General features: G+C 41.1%; 1 protein-coding gene across 2 annotated transcripts in view; it reads left to right on the forward strand.

Annotated features, from left to right (window-relative positions):
* Positions 1 to 21,778, forward strand: part of SYNE2 (spectrin repeat containing nuclear envelope protein 2) — a 166,785-nt gene that overhangs the window by 112,622 nt on the left and 32,385 nt on the right. For both annotated transcript variants that reach the window (XM_066321631.1, XM_066321630.1), the window contains 14 exons: positions 855 to 1,010; positions 2,371 to 2,520; positions 4,817 to 4,993; positions 6,122 to 6,255; positions 6,715 to 6,919; positions 8,888 to 9,067; positions 10,506 to 10,631; positions 11,140 to 11,294; positions 11,627 to 11,774; positions 12,461 to 12,555; positions 13,815 to 14,049; positions 15,440 to 15,634; positions 16,362 to 16,487; positions 18,379 to 18,534. In XM_066321631.1, the coding sequence (XP_066177728.1) occupies positions 855 to 1,010; positions 2,371 to 2,520; positions 4,817 to 4,993; positions 6,122 to 6,255; positions 6,715 to 6,919; positions 8,888 to 9,067; positions 10,506 to 10,631; positions 11,140 to 11,294; positions 11,627 to 11,774; positions 12,461 to 12,555; positions 13,815 to 14,049; positions 15,440 to 15,634; positions 16,362 to 16,487; positions 18,379 to 18,534 (2,238 nt within the window). The remainder of the gene's footprint in view (positions 1 to 854; positions 1,011 to 2,370; positions 2,521 to 4,816; positions 4,994 to 6,121; positions 6,256 to 6,714; positions 6,920 to 8,887; positions 9,068 to 10,505; positions 10,632 to 11,139; positions 11,295 to 11,626; positions 11,775 to 12,460; positions 12,556 to 13,814; positions 14,050 to 15,439; positions 15,635 to 16,361; positions 16,488 to 18,378; positions 18,535 to 21,778) is intronic.

Here is a 21,778-nt window from a genome sequence, read left to right on the forward strand (position 1 = left end):
AATTTTCCTATCAGCACATAATCTTGCTTCTCTGGAGAAAATCTGTTTCAGGCAAGGCCTCAGAATTATTCTCTTCAAGTAAGGCTAGAAATAATCCATGCATCCAGAATTAGATGCTGCTGCTTATGCGCCCCAATGCCCAGAAAAGTGTGTGACACATAATATGGAAAAGACATGGGGGAAGCTTAGAATCCCAAAATGCAACCATGAGGCTGCTCAAATGAATCCTCTACCAACACATTTCTCTTTCATCTCTGTGTCTTAATTTATATAGCTTTAGGAGAAGCTGCCCTTTCTGAATCCAAATACAAAGACTTCTGGTCAGATGGAAAACGGCCAATATTTTTTAGTTTAGAAAGTCTTCTGGAAACATTTCTAAGTGGAAATTTAATTTCATGTACAATAGAAAATTTCCATGATGAAATTACAATTCTGTTGGGGAAAAAGTTATCTCTTTTAACCATTTTCATGAAATTCCATTCTAGGATTTAATGGATCCTCAAGGCCAAGACTGAAGATAGGAAACCTGAGGTCCCTTTCTTATTAGTAGCCGTGTTGGTAGGTTTTAGTGAGAATGAGCTTTTCAGACTCGATAATGAATGTGTCCACACAGCCCAGGGTCCCCCAGTCTGTCAGTCCTCCCAACTCCAGAACACACATTGCCTTGTTTCTTCTGAAGTAAAAGGTCAGATCCTAAAGAGCCTAGGAAACCTTTTAGGTTTTCCTTCCAAATTATTTTCTCTAGAGTACTTTCAGTATAGGTTTTGTGATCTCAAATTTTATCATGGAAGGCATAGCCTTGTTGCCACTCGCCTGTAGGTTTAAGTAAGTTAAAACAGTTCTGTAACTTACAGGTACAAGACCTGGAACACATTTTGGAGGATATTACTGAGAATGAGAGCAAAGCCCAGACTCTGTGCAACTGGCTGGAAGCTCAGAGTGGTCGACTGAGATCCTTACGGACCCCAGCGAGTCTGATCTCTGCACAGAACACCTTAGATGATTGCAAGGTAAAACATGACATGAATGTTATTACTGCAAAAACCCTATTTAGCACACTTTGCTGACTCCAGACTAAAGAACTGCACAGATTTTAACAGAAAGAAATGTAAAGGAAGTTGGCATTTCCCAGAAGAATTCTCCAGTGTGGTTTTAATTAAAGCATGTTGCAATTGGGTGATAAAGAGCCAGAGCCACTTCTATTGTGAGTGACTATTCTCCACCAATTGAAAATGCATCTGCTTTTGCTTCATGGTATTTGGAGTGTTGTGCAGCAATATTGTATTCTGAGGTACTTCCAATAGAAGTAGTTCTCAGTTCAGCACAGCCATGGCAGAAGTTATCAATTCCATTAGTTTGAAGAGCTCTGTGATGGAAGTATCATGGAAACTGCTCAGTCCTATTTGGAGAAATAGCAACCCTCTCTACTTCTGCCCTAGATTGTAGTGTAATCTCTCTGCAGCAGCCTCAAGGATCTAGGTGTCCTTTGTTATGTTTTTCTAGGTATCAGATCCCTCAAAATTAATACAGGTGGCAGCCAGCTAATAGTTGGTTCCTATTACTCTGACAGTCTGCTGTTTTCATTCAGTACAGTGTTCCCTCTCTAGTTTTTCACATAGATTATTTGTCCTTTCATTGCCATGGTTACATCTCTCTCCTGTAGTAGGCTGCTTTTGTTGTCTGGAGTGCTGTGTTACACACTGAGTTACTTGCATCTCTGAAGTGTGTTCAGGGGCCAGAATGGAAGACAGGCACAAGGGTAGCTTGGACTAAACACTCACCTACTTAGAGCAGCACACAGTGCAAGGATACAGGTGGCTAAAATGTTTCATTAAAATTCATTTGGTCAATGAGGTCCAAATTTAAAAATATTTTGGGGACGGTCAGTGAGAGGTGAAAAAGGTCACAGCTTTAAGTGTAGCATTATAGGAAAACGCTGTGGCCCATCGTGGGTATGGATAGTTCCTCACATTGTGAAGAACTCCCTGCTGACCTTTCCCCAGCATCTCAAGACTGTTATAATCTTTCTGGTTGTGCTGGAGAAGCAGGTTTTTTCTCAGGTATCTCCGTTCATTGGAGATTGTTCTCACTTGGTTTCACTGGAGTTGATTTCACTGGAATTTCTTCCATGGGAGTCCCTCTGAGTAAAGGGACAAACTGAAAATAACTTTCTAGAAGTTGTTACGATGCCAGGGACTTGCCCATTGAAAAACCTATCTTATCTTTGCATGACTGAAGAATTGTGCAAAAATTGTTTTAAAGAAGGAATGTTTATCTAAGCTCCTCACAGAAGTTTTTTTCTATGGCCTTATTAAAAGATCTTCTTCTTCTTCTTTTTTTTTTTTTTTTTTTTTTTTTCCCATTATTTAGGAGTTAGAAAATCAACTCACAGCTAAATCCAAAACTCTTGATGAGCTCAAACAGAGTTTGGCTTCGAATGGCAGTGCAGAACAAACCCCAGAAGCTCAGTCTCTCAGGATAGCTGAGCTGTGTGAAATGAAGGACAGCATTGTAAACCAGGTAAAAGCCTTGCATGTGTTCAGGTTTCCCCCATTGCATGTTCTCACCACCAGTATTATTAATCTTCTTCATGGGATGGCAGGAGCTGGTACAAAAATGATGCAAAGTATTCCTTACTCTTTATCTTCCTAAGAATTTCATTTTAAGTCTTTACTGTAAAGTAAATTAGTGTATTTCTGAAGCTGAGAGAGAAAAATTAGTCTGATCTTGAAACAGTTTGAGTACAAAGGGGGGAGGAACAGATCCCCATCTGCAGTTTAAGAAAATAGAGAAAGAGCACTGCTATTTTTCAGTTAAGCTGAAAATGGAAACCTTAAGCCCTCTTACTTGATCTCCTCTTTCATAACCTGCATTTTCTCTTCTGTAGTGCAACTGGTGGAAGCTGCCTGCTCTGGCCCTGTTCTCACTGCAGCTTTGCCACCTTCCAGTTAGTCTTTCATTCACACATCAGGGTGGCTTTTGCCATCCTCAAATCCTGTGTACTCTCCAGTTGCTTCAAGGAGAGTCTGGCAGATTGGTTTCCCATGCAAACTAACTCCCTAGCAGTTTGTATTTATAGTCATAATATCTTTATAATTGGAGCTGATTTTTTTTTTAATGTGGATGTAATTGATAGGTGCAAGAGAGATAATAATGAGTACATTTATAGATTTAAATGTGATAATAAATAACCGCGTACTTTAGAGAATTATACTTGATGGAGTGATTGTGTTTCTAGGTAAGATTACTTTACACTTCTTATTACAAACTCCTTGCCTTTTTTCCTCAGAACTTTGTGAAACTTGAACCCTTTTGCTTGAACTTTCCACAGGAGGTGTCGATCCAGTATTGATCTGCTGCTTCTTCGTTTAGGTTTCAGCAGAAAGGATATGATTGTATTTTACCAAAAAGTAGGGAAATTTATGTCTATGTACATGATGAAAGTCTTTACCTTCTGATGTATAGCTGGGGATAGAAATTGGCAGGATTGACAGCCTCATGCTTTTTCTACTTACAATCACCATGGGTCATGTTAATTTTAGGGATTTTATGACTACACTACCAAACTTGCAAACTGCAGGATATTCTTGGAGCTGAGCTGTCTGTGTGTGCAGTGAAGCAGCAAGTGCAGGTTTCTTCCCATGGGTGACTGCTCACATCAGAGCTTAGGAGATGTAATACCTTGATTAAACTGTCCGTAGGTTGAGCTCAAGCCTGTGAGTCTGTGGCTCAGAGACATTTCCCGAGAACAATGTCTTCCCATCTTCCTTGTGTGGGCAGTAATTAGCTACAGGCTACAAAAAGCAATTAGAGATTCCTCCCACCTATAACCATGATTCAAAAGAGAATAGGGATGATTAATCCACCAGCCTGTGTGTGTGCCTGAAACTAGGATACTGGGATAAAATGATCTGTGCCGTCTTTTTAGGGTGAACTATGGTGTGAACATCTTTTCATCTTCTGTTGTGTGGCTGCATAGTCAGAACCAAAACCTGGCATCTGGCTTTTTTTGTCAGGTCTCATGGAGACATGGTTGTTTGCCTGGTTTTCAGGCTTTTCTCCACGCATGACTGAAAATAGGTGCTGAACTAGTTGAATGTTTTGTTTAACCCAGGACATGCCTCACATTCTTCCCTGAAACAGAAGGATAAAAATGGTTGAAGGAGGACTGTGTTTTTTGTGATTGCAGTGTCTAGGAGCCTGTGGCATGTCTGCCCCATATAGATTAGACAACTGTAATAATGAAGGGAACAGGAAATAAAGGGGATATCCATCATTTAATTTTGTATAAAAATCCTGAACTGGCTAGCCTGGGATCCAGGTGGGCCTGCATTATTAGAGCACAATGGCATAAGAGGGATGACAGCTCTCAGAGTATTGCAGTAGTGGCTCCTTCCATGCAAACCAATTTCTGCTCAGATTGTCCTTGAAAGGAAACTTGATCTCTGGATCAAACTATCTTCTCCCTAAGAAGATTAAGGCTTTCAGCTTCCTCCCACTTCAAGTTGAATTTGGCAGGAAGAAATAAGCAGTTCATTATTCCAGTACTTCCTGGGGTGTTCTGGCAGAATAGTGCTACCTTGAACTCCAGTGAAATTTTAATTTCCAGCAAATTCTTATACTTCACTCTAGATATGGTTTACTGCTTTTTTTGAAGCCTGCACAATTGCTTACCAAGTAGTAAAATACTTGAACTTGGCAAATTCTTGTGGATTGTCATGGATTGAGCATTGAGTTTAGATTTCTAAATTAATTTAAAGGTGCTTTATATGTCAAGACTACCCAAGAAATATTAAATAAAATGATTTGTCTGCAGGTTGCACAGCTAAAGGCCTCAATGGAGTCAATACTGGAGCAATGGAGAGCATATGATGAAATTTATGCAGAAGTCAGCTTGATGACAACAAGATATTTGTACTGCATAGACCAGTGCAAACCTTCTGGGGAAGAGGCTTCATTGGAAGCTTTGAAAAAACAGGTCAAAACTCTCCAGGTAAAGTTGTCTTATTTCTGTACTTTCTTCTCTGCCTTTAAGCAAACAAACTCCACTGAAAAAAGACTAAAAAAATAATCTGAGCAACTTTTTCTTTATTATAATGACACTGAAATTAGTGTGGTATTACTAATTTTTTTTCCTCTCCAGAGGCACTAGTCTTCTTACTTTATGTAGTGCATAAGTGCAACTTGAGTGCAATTCTAGGTACCAAGGTTCAAGAAAAAAACCCACCGAGTCTTCATGCTCCCTTGCACCTTGTATTGATGCTGAGTCTGGCATTTCTGCTTGTTCCAGCACCAGCCCAACTCTTCTGTCACCCTCTAGACAGCTGGAGTCTCCTGCACAGCCTCTGAATGACTCAGAATGCCAGACACAAGTGCTTTGGATCCTCCTGCTGCTCTGCTTGGCTGTTACAGAGTCCAAGTGGAGCATCTGGAGTAGGCAGGCTGGCCCTGGGTCTGGTCATTTCACAGTACTGGCTAAAATCCCCTTTCCTGGCTTTAAATAAGTGTTGAAAGGCTGTGCAAGCACTCCCTGTTCCCCTGTAAATATGGCCTGATTTGGGTTTTTTTTTGAGTTGTATCACAAGTGGTGCAGGACAGACTGAGGCTGTGAATGCTAGCAGTAGACCCTGCACAAATGCTTTCCACCCTCACCTGGGCTCATGTTATAAATAAAAGGAACTGGGCACCTCCTCATCTCCTTCCTTCAATCACCCTGTTTACTTTTAACCTGGAGCAGTTCACAGATATGCTGTAATTGCCTATATCAGGAGGTGTCAAGCCAACTTTACTGCCCGTAGAAACAGTGGCTTAAAATCAAAGCGTTTTTTGGTTTCTGGCAAAAATTCAGTTCAGGTGTGTGGGTTTGCTAAATAAGCTTTTTCTTTAACAGCCAATAAATTATCTCAGTTTAAAACAGCTCTCCTGAATGATTTTTTCTTTTAACTTGGACCATTTCACCTCTCTTAGCTTCCTAATTCTTAGGAACAGATCTTAAATTTTCTGCGAACATTTTAATCTGTGCTGCAAGAGTATGGCATGATTGCTGCCCTACCAATCTGTAGGGGAAGTTACACTTAGGTCATTTATCCCCCACAATTAATTACAATAATCCATTCTGCAGGCTCTTCAAGATGAATCAGAGAACAGTGAAGAGAGTTGGGCCAAGCTCCAGGCTGCTGCCAATAACCTGAAGAAGAACTGCTCCCCTTCCTTTGCAGAGATTATTGACCAAAAGTGCATGGAGGCACACACTAGGTAAGCCTGCAAAATCAGACCCCAGTTATTAGTATTTAAAAACCCCAAGGTTTTGAGGCAGGGCTCAAACATCTGTCAGATTTTCAAATCTATACTAATGCACCTCACCTATCTAAGGGCATCTGTGTGAGGAGTAGAATCACAGAATCATGAAATGGTTTGGGTTGGAAGGGACCTTAAAGGTCATCCAGTTTCAACCCCCCTGCCATGAAAAGGGACACCTTCCACCAGACCAGGTTTCTCCAAGCCCCATCCATCCTTGAACACTTCCAGGGATGGGGATCTTGTATCTTTTACCTGAATGCTTCATGTGTGATGGGTCCCACAGCACAAACTGTGGCATTCAGGAGCATGGGTGTGGATGCAAAACAACTCCCACAGGAATCCTATGCCTAATCATATTCTGCAGGAGAACCTACTAGGAAAATGCTCTTAATATGCTCTTTGATATTTTGGCAGGTGGAACTCAGTAAATGAAGACATCACAGATCAGCTGCGGGCAGCACAGGCAGCTCTGCATCTCTGGGAGCCCTTTGATGCTTTGTGCACTGAGACAGCAGCCAAGCTACAGCAGTACAGCCAGCAATGTGCTCAGCTCTTAGATGTTCATGTGCCTGAGGAGAGCACCATAGAAACTCTAGAGCAGAGGATACAGGAGATTAAGGTACATGAATAAGTTTCTGCTTCCTGATACGAACTAAGATTTATTTTTGAGAAACAAGACAAAAGAATACCAACAGTCCAGGTCAGGGGAAAGATAAAATCTGTGGGTTTCTTCCATGAACAGGCACCTTTTGTATTTCCTTTAAGCACTTTGACCAGAGGCAAGCCAGAGTTGGTGTATGGTGAGAAGAGAGCAGAAGGGAGTCATATTCCATCTCTGCCTCTTTCTGCTCTACACAAAAGATCAGGTCTGTGTTGGAAGGAATCACTGAAAGAAAAATTATCTTATGGGGCATTGCTTGGGAGGAGAGATAATATCTACTGGAACAATAGCTGAGGGAAAAAAAGAGCAGTTTTCCTGAGCACAGGGTCATCCTGAGCTCTTCCATAGCCTTCAAAGTGTTTTTAATTGGATTTGGTGCTGTGTTTTGGTCTGGTGTGATGAGTTCACAGATTCCTGAGCTCATTAGATTATTCTAAATGCTTTTGACTTTAGGCAAATGAGATCTCATGCTGAAACCACTCAGTACATTGGACTCTCTCAGGCAGCAAAGCTGTCATCAGGTTCTGACATTTTTGGTTTCTTCAGACTGCAATAAAGAAATACAATAATCCTTATGTCAGGACAGAGCTGTGATTCATCACGCTTTATGAATCTCTAGCCACGAACTGGAAGAAGTCCAGGGTATTCCATTTTGCATGTGGCCTTAAATAAGAAACTTTACATTACAGGGAAGAGAACTCATGTATATCTTTCTTTCTCAGAAAAAAAAAACTGACAGTAGCAAAGCCTAGACCAAAGGTTTTTTTACTTTTTTCTTACTAATGGCTGTGACAGAAATTCACCAATATGTCAGCTAAGGGAACTGCCTTTTCTGGAAATTCTGGGGAAGAGTGTAATACCTACTAAGCAAAGCATGGCCACCTGAAATCCATTAGCACAGCAGATCCTGTCCTGGTGTGTGTGGGTAGAACACATGGAATTTATTGTGGGCTTTTTTAAGTGGTTAGTTAAAAGAACGAGGATCAGTGAAATGGCATATGAGTTATTCAAATATGAATTTGAATGTTAAAAAATTGTATTTTAATCCCTCTTATCTTTTCCTCTCTATATATTAGGAAAGATTATGGTTTCATGGATTTTTGTCACCACAAAAATACAAATAAATTCCACCACAAAAATAAAACAAATCGAGACTAAGAAATCAAAATGGGTTATTTATTAAATGCTTGGAGTGGTATTTTATAACACAGTCTTTTCAAACAAAGGGATCAGGAAGCAAGGACCATTTTGCTTTTTAGGGAAATGTGTGTGTTCTTTGCTATTGATCAGAAGACTTTGCTCATTATTCTCAGAAAAGTCAATACATAGTGGCAGATTTCAGGGGGTTTCATGGCCAAAAGTAAATTCCGCTTGTCAAAAAAAAAAGAAAAATATCGAGTGCTTTGAATGAATCTGAAATTAATCTCTTTGTTTTTGTACTGCCTTTAGAGTATAATTTTATAGTACCTTTCTTAGTAAAGGGGAATGAATAAAACCAAATCCATAGTCCTCAGTCACTGAGGGATCCAAAGTACTGGTATGTTTGTAACTAAATACCATTCCTCATCTGCAGCATGGGCCAGTTCCTCCATCTTCCAGTGTACACACATCTTGTAGAGAGGGATATTTGGATTTCCCTCCCTAATTTCCTCTGGAGCAGCAGCATCCTGCTGCCTGAAGTCACTGGTGCTCCATTGAACTTTGAACTGTGCCTTTTCCAGCACTGCACTCAATGGATGCAATTCCCATTATCCTCCAAGTAAAAGACTGAAGCTTTCACCATAGCTGAGCTTGGCTCCCAGATGGGATCAACAAAAAGAGTTTAGTTACAGCAACAAAAGATACCAAATGAAAGTGGCACATGAATGATGGTCTGATTCATTTACTGACTTTTTTTTTTTTCCCCCTTTCCCCTTCTTTCATCAGAATTTACAGCATGAGCTTCAAAACATCGCAGGATGTCGAACCCAGATTTATTTGCAGGCTGACAGGATAAAACAGCAGGCTGGGACAGCTGCTGAAGCTGTTCTGATGGAGAAGCTGCAGCCATTCCAGAGAGCAACCTATTTGGAAAAGATGTTGCAGAGGAAGCTGGATGAACTTCAGGTATTTTTTTTTTTTTTTTTTTTTTTTAATATTAAATTAGCTGTCAGTGTAGGATAACATCTTCACTAGAGTCCTGTGTGAGCCACATTCCTCATTAGAGCACTATAGTTCTTGAATTGAAATTTCAATTAAATAAAACTCAGCAGGATGATAAATTATATAAATTTATTTCTTTATACATGAAGCCAGAGGGACAGGTGAAGGATTTCACCCTTACCTGTTTGTGTTGCTCTAACAGACTTTTTCGGTGGGCCTATTATCCCCAGGACCCTCAGATGATTAAAGATCAGGAATTTTTTTTTTTTTTTTTAAAACACTGAAGTAACTTGTAAGCTTTCTCAGCTCTGCCTTAAAAAAAAAAAAAAAAAAAAAAAAAAAAAAAAAACCCTATGAGCTTCAGTTTTCCTTGGGAAGAGTTCATGTAGTGAACCTAAAACCAAACAGAAAACTGTGGCCATTTGATGTAATTCTGAGGACCAGATTCACATTCCTGTTCAGGCCAAGTGGGGAGAGACCTGGATCCAGGAGCTTTATTCAGAGTAGTGGAGGATTGACTTCTCCTCTGCACAGGTATTCCTGAAAAAGCTTCCAAGCAAAATGTGCTGCTGGACATTTACTGATGTCGCATTAGTTGGTTCCTGTGGAAAAAGTCTGGTTTCAACGAATTGTTCTGTTTTAAATTAAACTTAAATTCATCAAGACATTTGAAGCCAGCTCTATTTATGATCCATCTACCAGCAGAGTTAATGGCTGGAAGCCAGAAATCTTTATAAAGATAAGAGATTTCTCATATTCCCTGTGAACTTCTCACTGCATGAAATAATGCATTTCTGAGTAGTCATTTTTTTCTGGTGTAACTCTGTAGTTCTACCACAGTAATCTCTCTCCACACAGCAGTTTTGCCATTCATCCCTTATAAAACTGTTGTTGTGTAAGTGCTCTCAGAGATGTGGAGTTTAATTCTGGACAGAAAGCAAAAGCTTTCCCAGTGCTGTTCTGCTGAAGGGAAGTTGAATTCCAGCCCTACTGATTCCTCCACAGAGCTCATGTAAGCTGCACAGCTTTGGCTGTGTGTGCCTCAAAGGAAGTTCATTTTTATCAGTTCCCCCCCTCTGATAAGCTGAGTTTTGACTTTCTCATTTCACAATAAGTTAAATAGCACAAAGCTATGAAAGGTATCACAGAAACCCCTATTCTGTTCACAGAGTTATAGCTGTCTCAGAATTTTGAGATTCTGTTTCTTCCTCTCTGCTTTGGGTTAAATTTTCCCCTTGTCAGTTGAAAAATAGAAAAAAAGTTCAATAGAGAGTTATAAATACATTAGAATTTAGGCTTAATAACTGTTTGTTTTCCTGATAATATTGCTTATTCCTCCTTTTTGTACACTGAATAAGTGTAATAAATAGTAACTAATGTACATTTTCAATATTCACTCCAGTTCAATCTTTTACAACTGGAGGATTTCAACAGTTGCCTGGAAACGCTGGAGGGTCGTGTCAGGAATTGCACAGACACCTTTGATAGCATCTGTCTAGAGGAGGGAGACAACTCAGAATTGCTCATGGTATGTTTGCATTCCTAAATACAAAAAGATACTATTCAGCTCTTGCCCACTTCAAGGTGCTTTTTGTGTCCTGAATGTTACAGTTGCAGCACTTCCATCAGACTAATTGTAATTCAGCCAAAACCCAAAAAGCAATGACTAAAGTTTAGAAACTCTAGATCTGCACTTCAGGCCAAATGACTGAATAAAAAGGAAGAAAATCTCCCAGATTTGGGGTTGATGGGAGACTTGTTTCCCTAGCTTTCCTCAGGAGCTACCTTGTTTCCCTCAATGTAGGGTATGAAGTAAATGTGGAGGTACCAGGTCTTGAATATCTGTTCAGTACTATTATAAAAATGAGTTCAGTACTATTGTAAAAGAATTGTTACCTTTTTTTTTTCTCTGTATATTTTGACATTAACACAGAAACGTTGGATATTTTCAAGTTGTGGAGAATAAGCTTCTATGCTTTGACATGAAAGAAAGGCAGTACTTTTTTTGCAATAATTTATTTTTTCTTTACTTCCAGAATCAGACACTGGAGCTTGCTGCACTTTCTCCAAGCATAGAGAGTTTGAATGAAGCAAGCATAAAGCTGCCACTCAGTGACTTCACCCTGAAGAAAATGCAGAGCCTGACTCGGCAATGGAGTCAGAAAACAGCAGCTGCTCTGGAATGTTGCAGGTGTGAAATGAAAACAAATCACTAGTAACAATTCACTTTGCTGTGATTAAAACGAAAACCAAGTTTAAAGCATGGGATGTCTTGCAATTGGTTTCTCAGGGGCTTTCCAGGTGGAATTCTGCCCTTTCAGCTTACATGATATTTCAGTGGCTATTTGTATTCCAAGTCACTTGAAGCAAAAACCTAGCTGTTCATAGGGGAAGAAGGGAGCAAAGTGCCAAGTGAAACTCCCACTGTGTTAGTTTTGTTAATCACCACATTAGAGTACCTGTAAACATACCCAGAAGAACATCCACCAACAGAAGTTTCTGGTTATTAATTTTGTTTTACAGTATGCTTGAGGGATCCCAAAATGATGAGAAGAAATTCTTTCAGAAATGTGAGAAGTGGATGAAATTCCTAGAAAAAATGAAAGAAGCCTTAAAAACAGATATTCCAGGACGGTTTGAAGAACTGCAAGAGCAACAGAGAGTATATGAGGTAAAGTTAACTCTAAAAACAGAAGCAGCATCTTGAATGATGAAGTCAGGGGAAAATCACTAGAAAATGCTGTTCCATTTGAAATTGGATCTGGGCAGGGTTTTACAGAGCATTTCACTCTTGAAAAGGTAAAAACTCTCAAACATGAAAATCCTTTTCCAAAGGGACAGATCCCATTTTGCAAAGATCAGACCTTTAGGAGTGCATCTTCAAGTGCTGTGTCATGGAACTCCTAAATTTCTCCAGCCCTGAGGTGTACTTGTCTGCCTGTCCCAGAACACTGGAGCCTGTGGCAACTAACTGGATAGTTCACTGGAGACCTGGCAGCAATCTTAACTGTTTCTGGAAGAAATGCATTTAAAATAGTGTTTTCACAGCGTATTTCTGGTTTCCACTGCCATTTTCCCTAACAGTTGCTATGTGTTACAGAGAAGCAGTGAAAAAACTTTAGGTTTCAGATCTGTATCATCCAGTTCATGGTGGGGTTGCTATCACATACGTGCAAATTCCTCCTGATTTCCAAAAACTCTGGACTCCTAGGGTGCATTTGACACTAGCAGTTGAAAATAATAGAATTTTCAGCATTTACAATTAAATAAATGCTGTCACTCTAGAGGAGCAGAAGCAGCTTTCACGGCAAAGGTTGTTCACTGAATAGTTAAAACTTGTTCTCTTGGTATTTTCAGATGCTGCAGACTGAGATTTCCATAAATCAGCAGACATTTAATTCTATCATAGAAAAAGTTCTACTCTCCTTGGAATCTGGAGAAGCAGAGAAAAGGTACTTTATTTGGTTTTCTCCTTAAGATCTTGATCATTTAGTGAATATGCTGTCTTCCTTGGAACTGGTATTGAATCTTTGCTCTTATGAGGATCTAAACCCAAATTCTTAGCTGAGTTCACTGTTTAAATGATCACCTGTCACATTTTGCAAAAGCGTGAGGAGGTGCGGTGAGGAAGAAACACAGGTGCCCTGGCCAGACTGCATTTGGGATAGTAACAGGCTGGGCTGAAAAAAAAATAATTGCTCCTGAACAGGAGTCTTTTGTTGTATACCTGTGGTTGAGAAGCTGCCTGCCCACACAGCATAACGAGGATGCTGCATATGAAGGATCTTCTCCCCCTTCCTGGATCTCTCTGCTTCTCAGAGTGCAGAGGAGTGGACTATCCACATTGCTCCTGGCACACATGGCAGGGCATTGACTCACTGGCCATGAAACCCCAAACATATGATGCCTAAACCTGTTTTTTATCAGTATGATCTTACACCTTTCCCCTAATCAATGTAGCATGAGAAACAGTAGGTAATATTTGTGAGCACAGCTTCAGCTGCCTCAGGTGTTTGGGGTGAACACATTTCCCTCCCTTCCAGAGACTTGGCAGGACAGTTGTGTGTGCTCCCCTCAGACATGGCAGTATGAAACCCATAGCTCGGCTTAAAACTGCCAGGGAAGGTAAAGCTAAACTAAGCTGAGCTGCTGGATTTTTGTGTTGGGAACTACCCACACAAAGACAGGGGTTTGTGTAAGAGCAAATCAGGGATGATAGCCTCCTGCAGAGAGGCAGAATTGATAGATGGAGTTGCCTTAATCAACCAGCCATATCTGCTGGATCATCTGACCATGGTGAGGAAAAGGACAAAATAACTGCTTAAATGGGTTCAATAACTACACAGTTTTCCATTGTGCAGATCAATTTTGCAGCATAATCAGTGACCTTGTCTCACTTGGATTGACCTTTTCGTTCTTCAGAGAAGCGTTTAGTGCATATTGTGTCTGATTGCTGTACTATGTATGTTGCTATACCACAATTGCAAGATGGACTTGCCTTACCCTTTTTTGTATCTTGTGAAAGGTTGTTTGGATTGCTTAAAAGATGGAATAGAGAGAGCAGGGCTGAGCTTAAGGCTGCAAAGAGTGTTCTTGAATTGTTGGCTATTATAATTGGAAAGCAACTTTGCAAATGGAGATCCATCGCAATTACTGTAACATGCAGCCTTGAGATGAAAATAAATTAACACTCAGCCCTTGTAATTTTCAGGACAGAGTTTGTTTCCAAGCTCACATTGCTGAAGGAGCAGTGGCAGAATGTTATCCGGATGGTTCAGCAGAGGAAGAAAGATATTGATGGACTTGTGAGCCAGTGGCAGCTCTTCAAGAGTTCCCTGCAGAGCCTCAACAGATTCCTTGATGACACAAACAGCTTCCTTGCAGCTGTGAAAAGCCAGGACTGTTACAGCCTTTACCAGCTTAGAAATGTAATTCATGATTTCAAGGTACTGCGTTTACTTCTCTAAATCTAAAATATGTGGGCTTTTTCCCGCAGACTGAAACAACTTCTGTCCAATAAAGTAAAAAGCTTTAAAATCACACACTTTCTTGAGGGAGAAATGATTTGTGACACTTTTTCCTCAAAGTTGAGCATAAATAAGAAAGCAGTGACATTGCAGAAGGCTCATTATAGTCAGAAACTTCATCAGCATGGCCCTTTAGGAGCTTTGCATGCTTTAAAAATCTTAGGGATGTGAAAATGGAAATTCAGGGTGCCAGAAGATGAGACAGACAGCCTAGTCAGCAGGTGACCTCTAGGTGTGCATCTTACATGATTGCTGAATTCAGGCCTTTTATTTTGCATGAAGGAAGGTACTTATGTGGCAAGGCAGGCCATATAGGTCCTGTGTGTGCAGGGATGGGCGGGAGATGCCAGAAACAAAGGAAAAAACACTTGTAAGGGAGTCTGTTCACTCCAAGATACACAAACCTGGTAAGCAGTTCTTCAGAACAGCGAGTTCTGCATTTTATATGCAATGGAAAGAAATACTTTCCTTTTTTTAATTTTGGATATTTTGGCTTTCCATTTAACTTTGCACCTCTTTGTTTTATAGGAATGTAGAAACAAGCAGTGAACTTGATGGTTGTATAAGGCAATCTAAAACCTTTTAAAATCACTGTTGAATGCTATTTGCATAATCCCAAGATTTTTATTGTGTACCCACACACCTAGTGTTGGATTAACACATTACCAGTATTCCATTTGGTGCTTGCCCTGTTTCTTTCATCTTTATTTCTACCTGCTGTGTAAAGGTGATTTTCAGTATATTTTACAACTTCAGTACTCATGCTTTTTTCTTAGTGAGAAAAGCCAGAAAGTCTTCTCCCTCCTACTCCGAATTGCCCTTTTCCTCCTGCTGCTTTTCTTCAGAAAGAAACTGTGACTATATCTCCTTGTGTTACAGATCAATTTGTTGTGGACAAATTATTATTGATGGCTTACTTCACATGGAGTACATCATGATTAACAGGGCTGTTATCTTTGAAAAAATTAGCCTAAGATGTTGAAGTTAGAGACGGTCAGAGAACTTAGATTGTATTTTTTGTTTTCAGTAACTTGTACAACTGAATTTCCATTTTTTTTTGACTGCTGCACTTTCACCCTATAGATTCAGTCTGGGAAAAGTTATTGTAGAGTTTTATAAATCAAAATATCAGAGAAAACATGATTTTTCTGAAATGAAAGAAGCCCATAGTAGATCTGTTGATTCCTCTTTCATGACCTTTTGACAAAGTTGTGCCTTGTGAGTCATCTTCCCAAGTGAAATACTGGGAAAACGCTTCTGTAACTTTTTAAGAACAGCTTAGAAAGTTAATTTTTTTTTCCTTCTCAAGAGTAAGGCAGTGATCCTTCAGAGATGGCAAGCCATGTACACCTTGGTCATCGATGTCGGGGAGAAGTTGCGCACTGTCTCCGATCCCGACACCAGCGCTGCTCTCCAGGAGGAGCTCAGCCAGTTACAGCAGTGTTGGGGGAAAACCCAGGCCCTGCTGGAGAAGAAGAAGATGCAGTTCAGTGGCACCCTGCAGGTAGATGATGCCCTCCCCACCTGCTGCTCTGCCACTGGGTCTCAAGAGCTTCCCTGTCCTACTATCTCCGGGGCTGAGCTGCGGCTTGGCTCGCTGCCGGGGCACTCTGAGGGAAGTCCCTGTCCTGTGTCATCCAGGCCTGAGGGAAGCTGAAACTGTGGTCCCCTGGTTCTCCAAAGGAAATTGAGTTGGATTCCATTTGTTGGAACAATGGATGTTCCTGCTCTGATTGTTCTCAAGCTCCCCGTGGCCTGGAGCTCATTCATGCTTTGGGCTGTGAAGCTAAAATTTAGCTTAGAGTTAACATGACTTGTTCCTCCTCATGTTGTTAAACATCTAAATAGAAGGGTTGGTCATATTTGTTTCCTTAGAGCAACGAATTTGCTTTCATGGCTGAGTAGCACATTAGGTGTGTCTTAAAATTGAATGCTGTCACTGATACAGTCCAAAAACCATACTTAAAACCTCTTGGGTTGAACAAAACAAAATGAGCAGAAATAATCTCCAAGACAAGCCTTAAATAGGAGAGGCCTGTACTTCTGTAAATCCAAGCCCCAAATCCTTGTGGGTAGCACTATGTATCAAAAAAGAAAATTCAAAAAAACCAGAGCACATGATAGATTATTTCAGTGGGTTGAAGATGCTATTTTGTAACATATCTTTGTGGTTCGGTATGTCATGATTAATTATCCTCACCTTTTATACATCCTTGGGTCTTCCTGAGCAGACTTGTGACCGCTTTGAAAAGCAAATCAAGGAGCTGGAAAGCAGACTGCATGAGTTAAAGGAGAAAGTAAAAGATCCACTCCCTGTTGAACATGAAGAGCTCCACAAAGCCAAGGAATATATTAAGGTATGAACAGCCCTGTTGTGTTTAAATTGATGTAGTCTTTGCACAACACCTCATCCCTGTAAAATCAGTTTTCCCTCTTACCTGCTCTTCAGTGACACTGACAAAAGGGCAAAAGCTCCCTTCTCTCAGCTCATTTGGCTGCTACCCCCCTGACTGAATCTCCCTTTTTGTTTCCCAGTCCATTTTGCACATGGACCTCCTCAGGCAAGAGACCTCATAATTCTGCAAAGCACCATACATACCTTCAGGATCTGGGAATAATTAAAGAGAAGGAAAATTAAGAGTAAGGGAGTGGCAAAATTCCTTGCAGCCCATATTGCACCATGAAAATTAAATGGCAAGAAAATAATTTCCAAGGGATAGGAGACATTTTGTCTGGAGTGGTCAGTCTTTCATCATCCTTCTATGAAGTGAATTGTTGACCTATGTAGTGGGAACAAATAAGCTTATTAATGAGCCAAGGCTTTGAACTCATTATCAGCTGTCTGAAATCTTCTTTGTGAGTGCTGGCTGCCTTTCCCAGGGCAGCAGCCTTATTGTAGCCCTGAATTACCTGTGAGATGGAAGCACACAGCTTCTGCCTCTTATCCCAGCAAGAGAAATTCAGCTGCAAGGCATCAGGGTCAGACAGTGCCAGTAAAAGTGCTGCTAGTAGGTGTCATAATACAATAAAGGACTAAAATGGCATGGCATGCTCTTCCTGCTTTTCACTTCTGTCTAGAATAAAGCTGTTTTTCTTTCAGCCCTGGACCTTACATGAGGCTAGCAAAGTCCCATGAAATTCCATAGTTAGCTCTGTAATCGCTCAGGATTTGCCCCTTGTTAGGAGACATAAATGCATGTGTGCACATCTGTAGGAGTACTGTGATTTCAGGTAAATTTTATATCATATTTGTTTGGTATTTTTCTCTAGCGTTGAAGCTGGATCCAAGACCTGTGAAAATGCTCACAGGGTTTAGACCCAGCACACTTTTGATGCAAACATTCACACTTTTTTTTTCCCCTCCTTTAAAAAACTGGATTCAATTGCAGACAAACTGGATTCTCTCTAAAGTCTCTCTAAAGAGGTTTTTTTGTTGTTGCGGGGTTTTTTGTGTTGGGTTTTTTGGGGTTTGGTTTTGTTGGTGTTGGTTTTGTTTCTTTGAGAGGGCTTGTTTGTTTTGGTTTTGTTGTTTCTTGTTGTTTTGGGGTTTTTTGTTAGATCAGTCAGTGACCCTTCTCAGCAGCTATTTTTTGCAAAATGGACCTAGGGCCTTGTGTGTAGAGTGTCATATTCCCCAGCTGCACACAGTGGTACCTCTGCCTTTTAGGTGACATTTTTAACAGTATTAAGAAAAATGTGTAACTTCTAATATAGAGAAAGGGGAGTTGGGGGAGCCAAGCAGAAAAGAGAGCCTGTTTCCTGTGAACAAGCAGTTTAAAAGCTTCACATTCCTCACAAATCTGAGGAAGTGCCTATGAAATCAGTCATTAGAGAAGACAACTGATTTAATTTTTTTGTGTGTTGCGAAAAATAACCCGAAACTGAAGCAAATACAGGTGGAAAGCAATTTATCCAAAACAATTATAACAGGAATAATGGAAACCCCGAAGAAGCGGGCATGTGCCGGCCTGGGTGTGAGAAGCCAAGTGTTGCCCTGGAGCAGGGGAGTTGCCGGGGCCAGGCTGCGTTCCAGCACTTCGGGATGCAGCCGCGGTACCGGTGGGTCAGCGGGGCACTGCCATGGGCTCCAGCGATCCCCGGGGATCCTGCCCGGCCCCACTGGAGAGCGCACAGGCGGCTGCACATTCCCTGCTCTCCTCCCCCACAGGCCAGGCAGGGGATTAGCGAGCAGGTTTGGAAAGCCGAGGAGCTCAGTGCCAAGGCTTGTGCGGGTGCGTTTCCATGCAGGAGCTGGAGCAGTCGCTGGCAGACTGGGCCCAGGACATGAAGGAGCTGCAGGCCATGAAGGCGGAGCTGGCACACCTCATCCTCACCGAGGACATGATGGTGCTCAAGGAGCAAGTGGAGCATTTGCACAGGCAGTGGGAAGAGCTCTGCTTGCGGGTAAGTCTCAGCCTCCCCCGGGGTGTTTGTAGCGGGATGATGTCCGTGGGCCTGGCAGGGAAGGGGGAGCAGCGCAGGGGTTTCTCCCGGGCTTGGCTCCCTTTGGCACTTAGGGGTGGCAATGGGGCTGCTCCTGGCTCAGCTTTGGCCCTTTGTGTCCTGGACAGGCTGCCGAGGGGTTTGTTGCAAACAAACCCTTTGTAAGAAGTGAATGTGGAACTGCACAGAGCCCAGATGCAGCTGTTTGCTGGAAGAGGTGCCTTTGTTCCAGGCTGCCAAAGGCAGGGAGGGATGAGCACAGGAGCAGGGAGGCCGTGGAGCAGGGAAAGGAAGAGGGAAGTTAAAATAAAATGCCAGCAGAAAGGAAACTTAAATGAGTTTAAATACTAACTCCTTAGGTTTGAACACATTGAGAGCTGACTTGTCTTTTTTGTAGCAGGAAAAGGCTGTGAAACATCTGCATTCTTTGTGGCTTGTTGCTGTATTACACTTTATTTAGTGTTGCGTGTAAAATTGCTGGGGAACAGCAAAGTCACGTGGACTTGATTCATTAGGTTATTATGCAGCTTGAATGTGTATTTACTTTCCCCTGTTAACAGGATTGGAAGAGGTAAAATATTTCGAGGTCTTAAGTTACTCTGGGGGGCTCTACACACCAGCAAGCCAAACTCTTGCAGTCTCTTTACTGACAGTTAAATAGCTTTTATTTTACAGTTTGTAAAGAGGTACTGAAGATGGTTAGTATTTTGTTTCTAACCTTTACACAGGCAAAGCAATCTTGGTGGGGATGTTGCCAGAGTAATGAACAGTCGTGCTTATTTCAAACTGTTATGACGAAATAGTTATTTGGTCTGATTGAAATAGTTAATTTCTTTTTGTGTTGCAATGAGAAAGAAGAATTTAATTTAACTTAAGAATTTAATATTCTTAAACTGGACAGCTGTTCTACAACCAGTGTTTTTGCTGTTATTTTTTCTGAAGTCTGAAAATAATTCCAGAGACATCCTCTCCCCTCCTGAGAAATATAGGCCATTATTTTTTAAATCAAAATGCTTTAACCATTTTCCTAATGGAAGGCTGTAGTCAAGCCTATAAATGAGAAAACTTTATTGTTTTTCATTTTTTTGGTGAGCTGCTGAAGCCTGCTGTCCCCACTGTGTTGAATAGCTGTGAAAATTAAAGTTTTTATATGTGCTCCAGTCTATTAGGTAGTAATTTTATGTAGTAATTTAAGTTCAGATTTTATTCAAAATTTCCATTTTAATTTCCTGAGGGAACAGAATTGAGTTCAGTCCGTCTTGGAGGGAGGCAAGAGGTGACAGTAATGTAACTGTGTTAGGTACACAAAATCTGTAGTGGGAGGAATCTGTTGAGTGCTGTAGGGAGGGAGATTCTGAATGTTTGCAGAGCCCTAATGAGTCTCATGAGAGCCCACAGCGGTGTTCAGTGCTGGACACCAGGGTAGGAGAACAGACTTTATCAGCTCTGCTGTTGGCATGACTGCTTTGTTTTGGATAACAAATTAGAGTCAAGATGTATTGTGTGGAGGAAAGTCTGCAGAATAAATGCAGGGAGGTGAAAGAGCTGCAGCTGTCACAGCCCTGGGGCAGCCAGATGCCTGTGCTCAACTGGGCAGAGGGAGCAGATGCACTCAAGGGATTAGCATTTACAGAGCTGCCCTTGCAAGGTGCATGTAGGTCACAGTTTTAACCATTCAACCCAGGCAGCATCCTGTGGGATGTTATTTTAGCCTCTTTTTGGAATGCACGATACTGACGTGGTGGGTGCAAAGTGGGGGTGGTACCAGGGCAGCTGGGTAGAGGAGAAAGTACTCAAAGCAGTGGCTTGAAAGGACTCATGTTCCTAGAAGTTCGTCTGGGATTTCTTGGGTTATTCCTGTTTTTCACTCTTAACCTGTGTTGTTTAGTCAGCTAAAAAGTGCTTCTTGCTCTTAAAATCTTGCCTTGCCCCGTTCTGAGCAGGCAAACATGGAGTCAGAATCACATCAGCATTTACAGCCTGTTTTGCTGGCAAGCAGAGTCTGTTCTTCCACTGGTCAAGTAAACTCATCTCCAAACATGGGAGATGCTGGAAGTGGTGAGGATGAAGGATTCACCCTCCAAATCTCTGAGGTTGAGGGTACATGGGAGCATCCCAGAGCAGACACACTCTTAGAAACTTCCTGAGGTCTCTGGCATCTCCAGGCTTTTTCCTGTGGAGAATTTGGGAGACTGTTTCCCTGTGTCCTAAGAGAGTGCTTTCATCCTCATCTTTTTGCTTAGATTGTCATGAAGAATTTAGAAATCCCTTTCACCTCTCCAGCCCCTCCTTGAAAACAAGTCAGAATTTAAGGGACAAAAGCAATGTGGTGGGAGATGGCTTGGTGCCTTCTGTTTTGATCCTGATGTTAGATGGAGCTGGCCTTGCTTCCACACTGCACATTTAAACTTCACTCTCGGGTGCAAAGCAGTGTTAGAGATCAGTCTAGAAGCATCAGTAATGGGATTCTGAGGAGTCATACGCTGTATAAAGTGTATGTGAGATGTGAAGAGGGAGTGTTTTCCTGCCATGGGGAGACATTTAGAGTAGCCATTTACAGCCAAGAAAAGCAAAATGTTATGCACAGTCCTTAGACAAAATTTATTGCTGAGAATGAGGGGTTACTTTTTTCTCTTGCTTCAGTAGAATCATTTTTCACTTCCTTTGTCCCATTTATCTTAGTACAGGAATCCATCAAAGTAAACAACTAAATACATATTTAAGAGTCCTAGGCTAGAGACAGGTGCTATTAGCTAGTTAGAAGTGTGACCCTGCTTATTTCTGAGATATTGGAGCAGTGATAATAACTCTGCTTTACAGGCAGTATTAGACCTTAATTTCTCTGTCTAGACAATTTGTTTATCCATCCTGAAAAATGTATTTTTTATGGAGGGAAAAAGATCCATAGTTTTCAATGAAAAGCATATATTCTTGATGCTGATTTTTTGGAAGTTCTCCAATTGCTGGTGGGCAAATGGACAGAAAAGAGGGAAGCTTTTATAGAGATAAAATAATTGCAGTCAGTAGTTGCAAAGTTTCTCTTAGAGTGGCAGAAAAAGAACTTATCTACGTGTTATTTCTCTTGTGTTATATATAGGGCCATACTAAACAGTGTGTAGTAATTAATGTATTTTATATTCCTTCTGTGTTTGACATTTTCAGGTTTTCACTGAGTAACATTTAAATTATTATATAAGCACATTAT

Source organism: Sylvia atricapilla, chromosome 6, assembly GCF_009819655.1.
Source record: "Sylvia atricapilla isolate bSylAtr1 chromosome 6, bSylAtr1.pri, whole genome shotgun sequence".
NCBI classification, from domain to species: Eukaryota; Metazoa; Chordata; class Aves; order Passeriformes; family Sylviidae; genus Sylvia; species Sylvia atricapilla.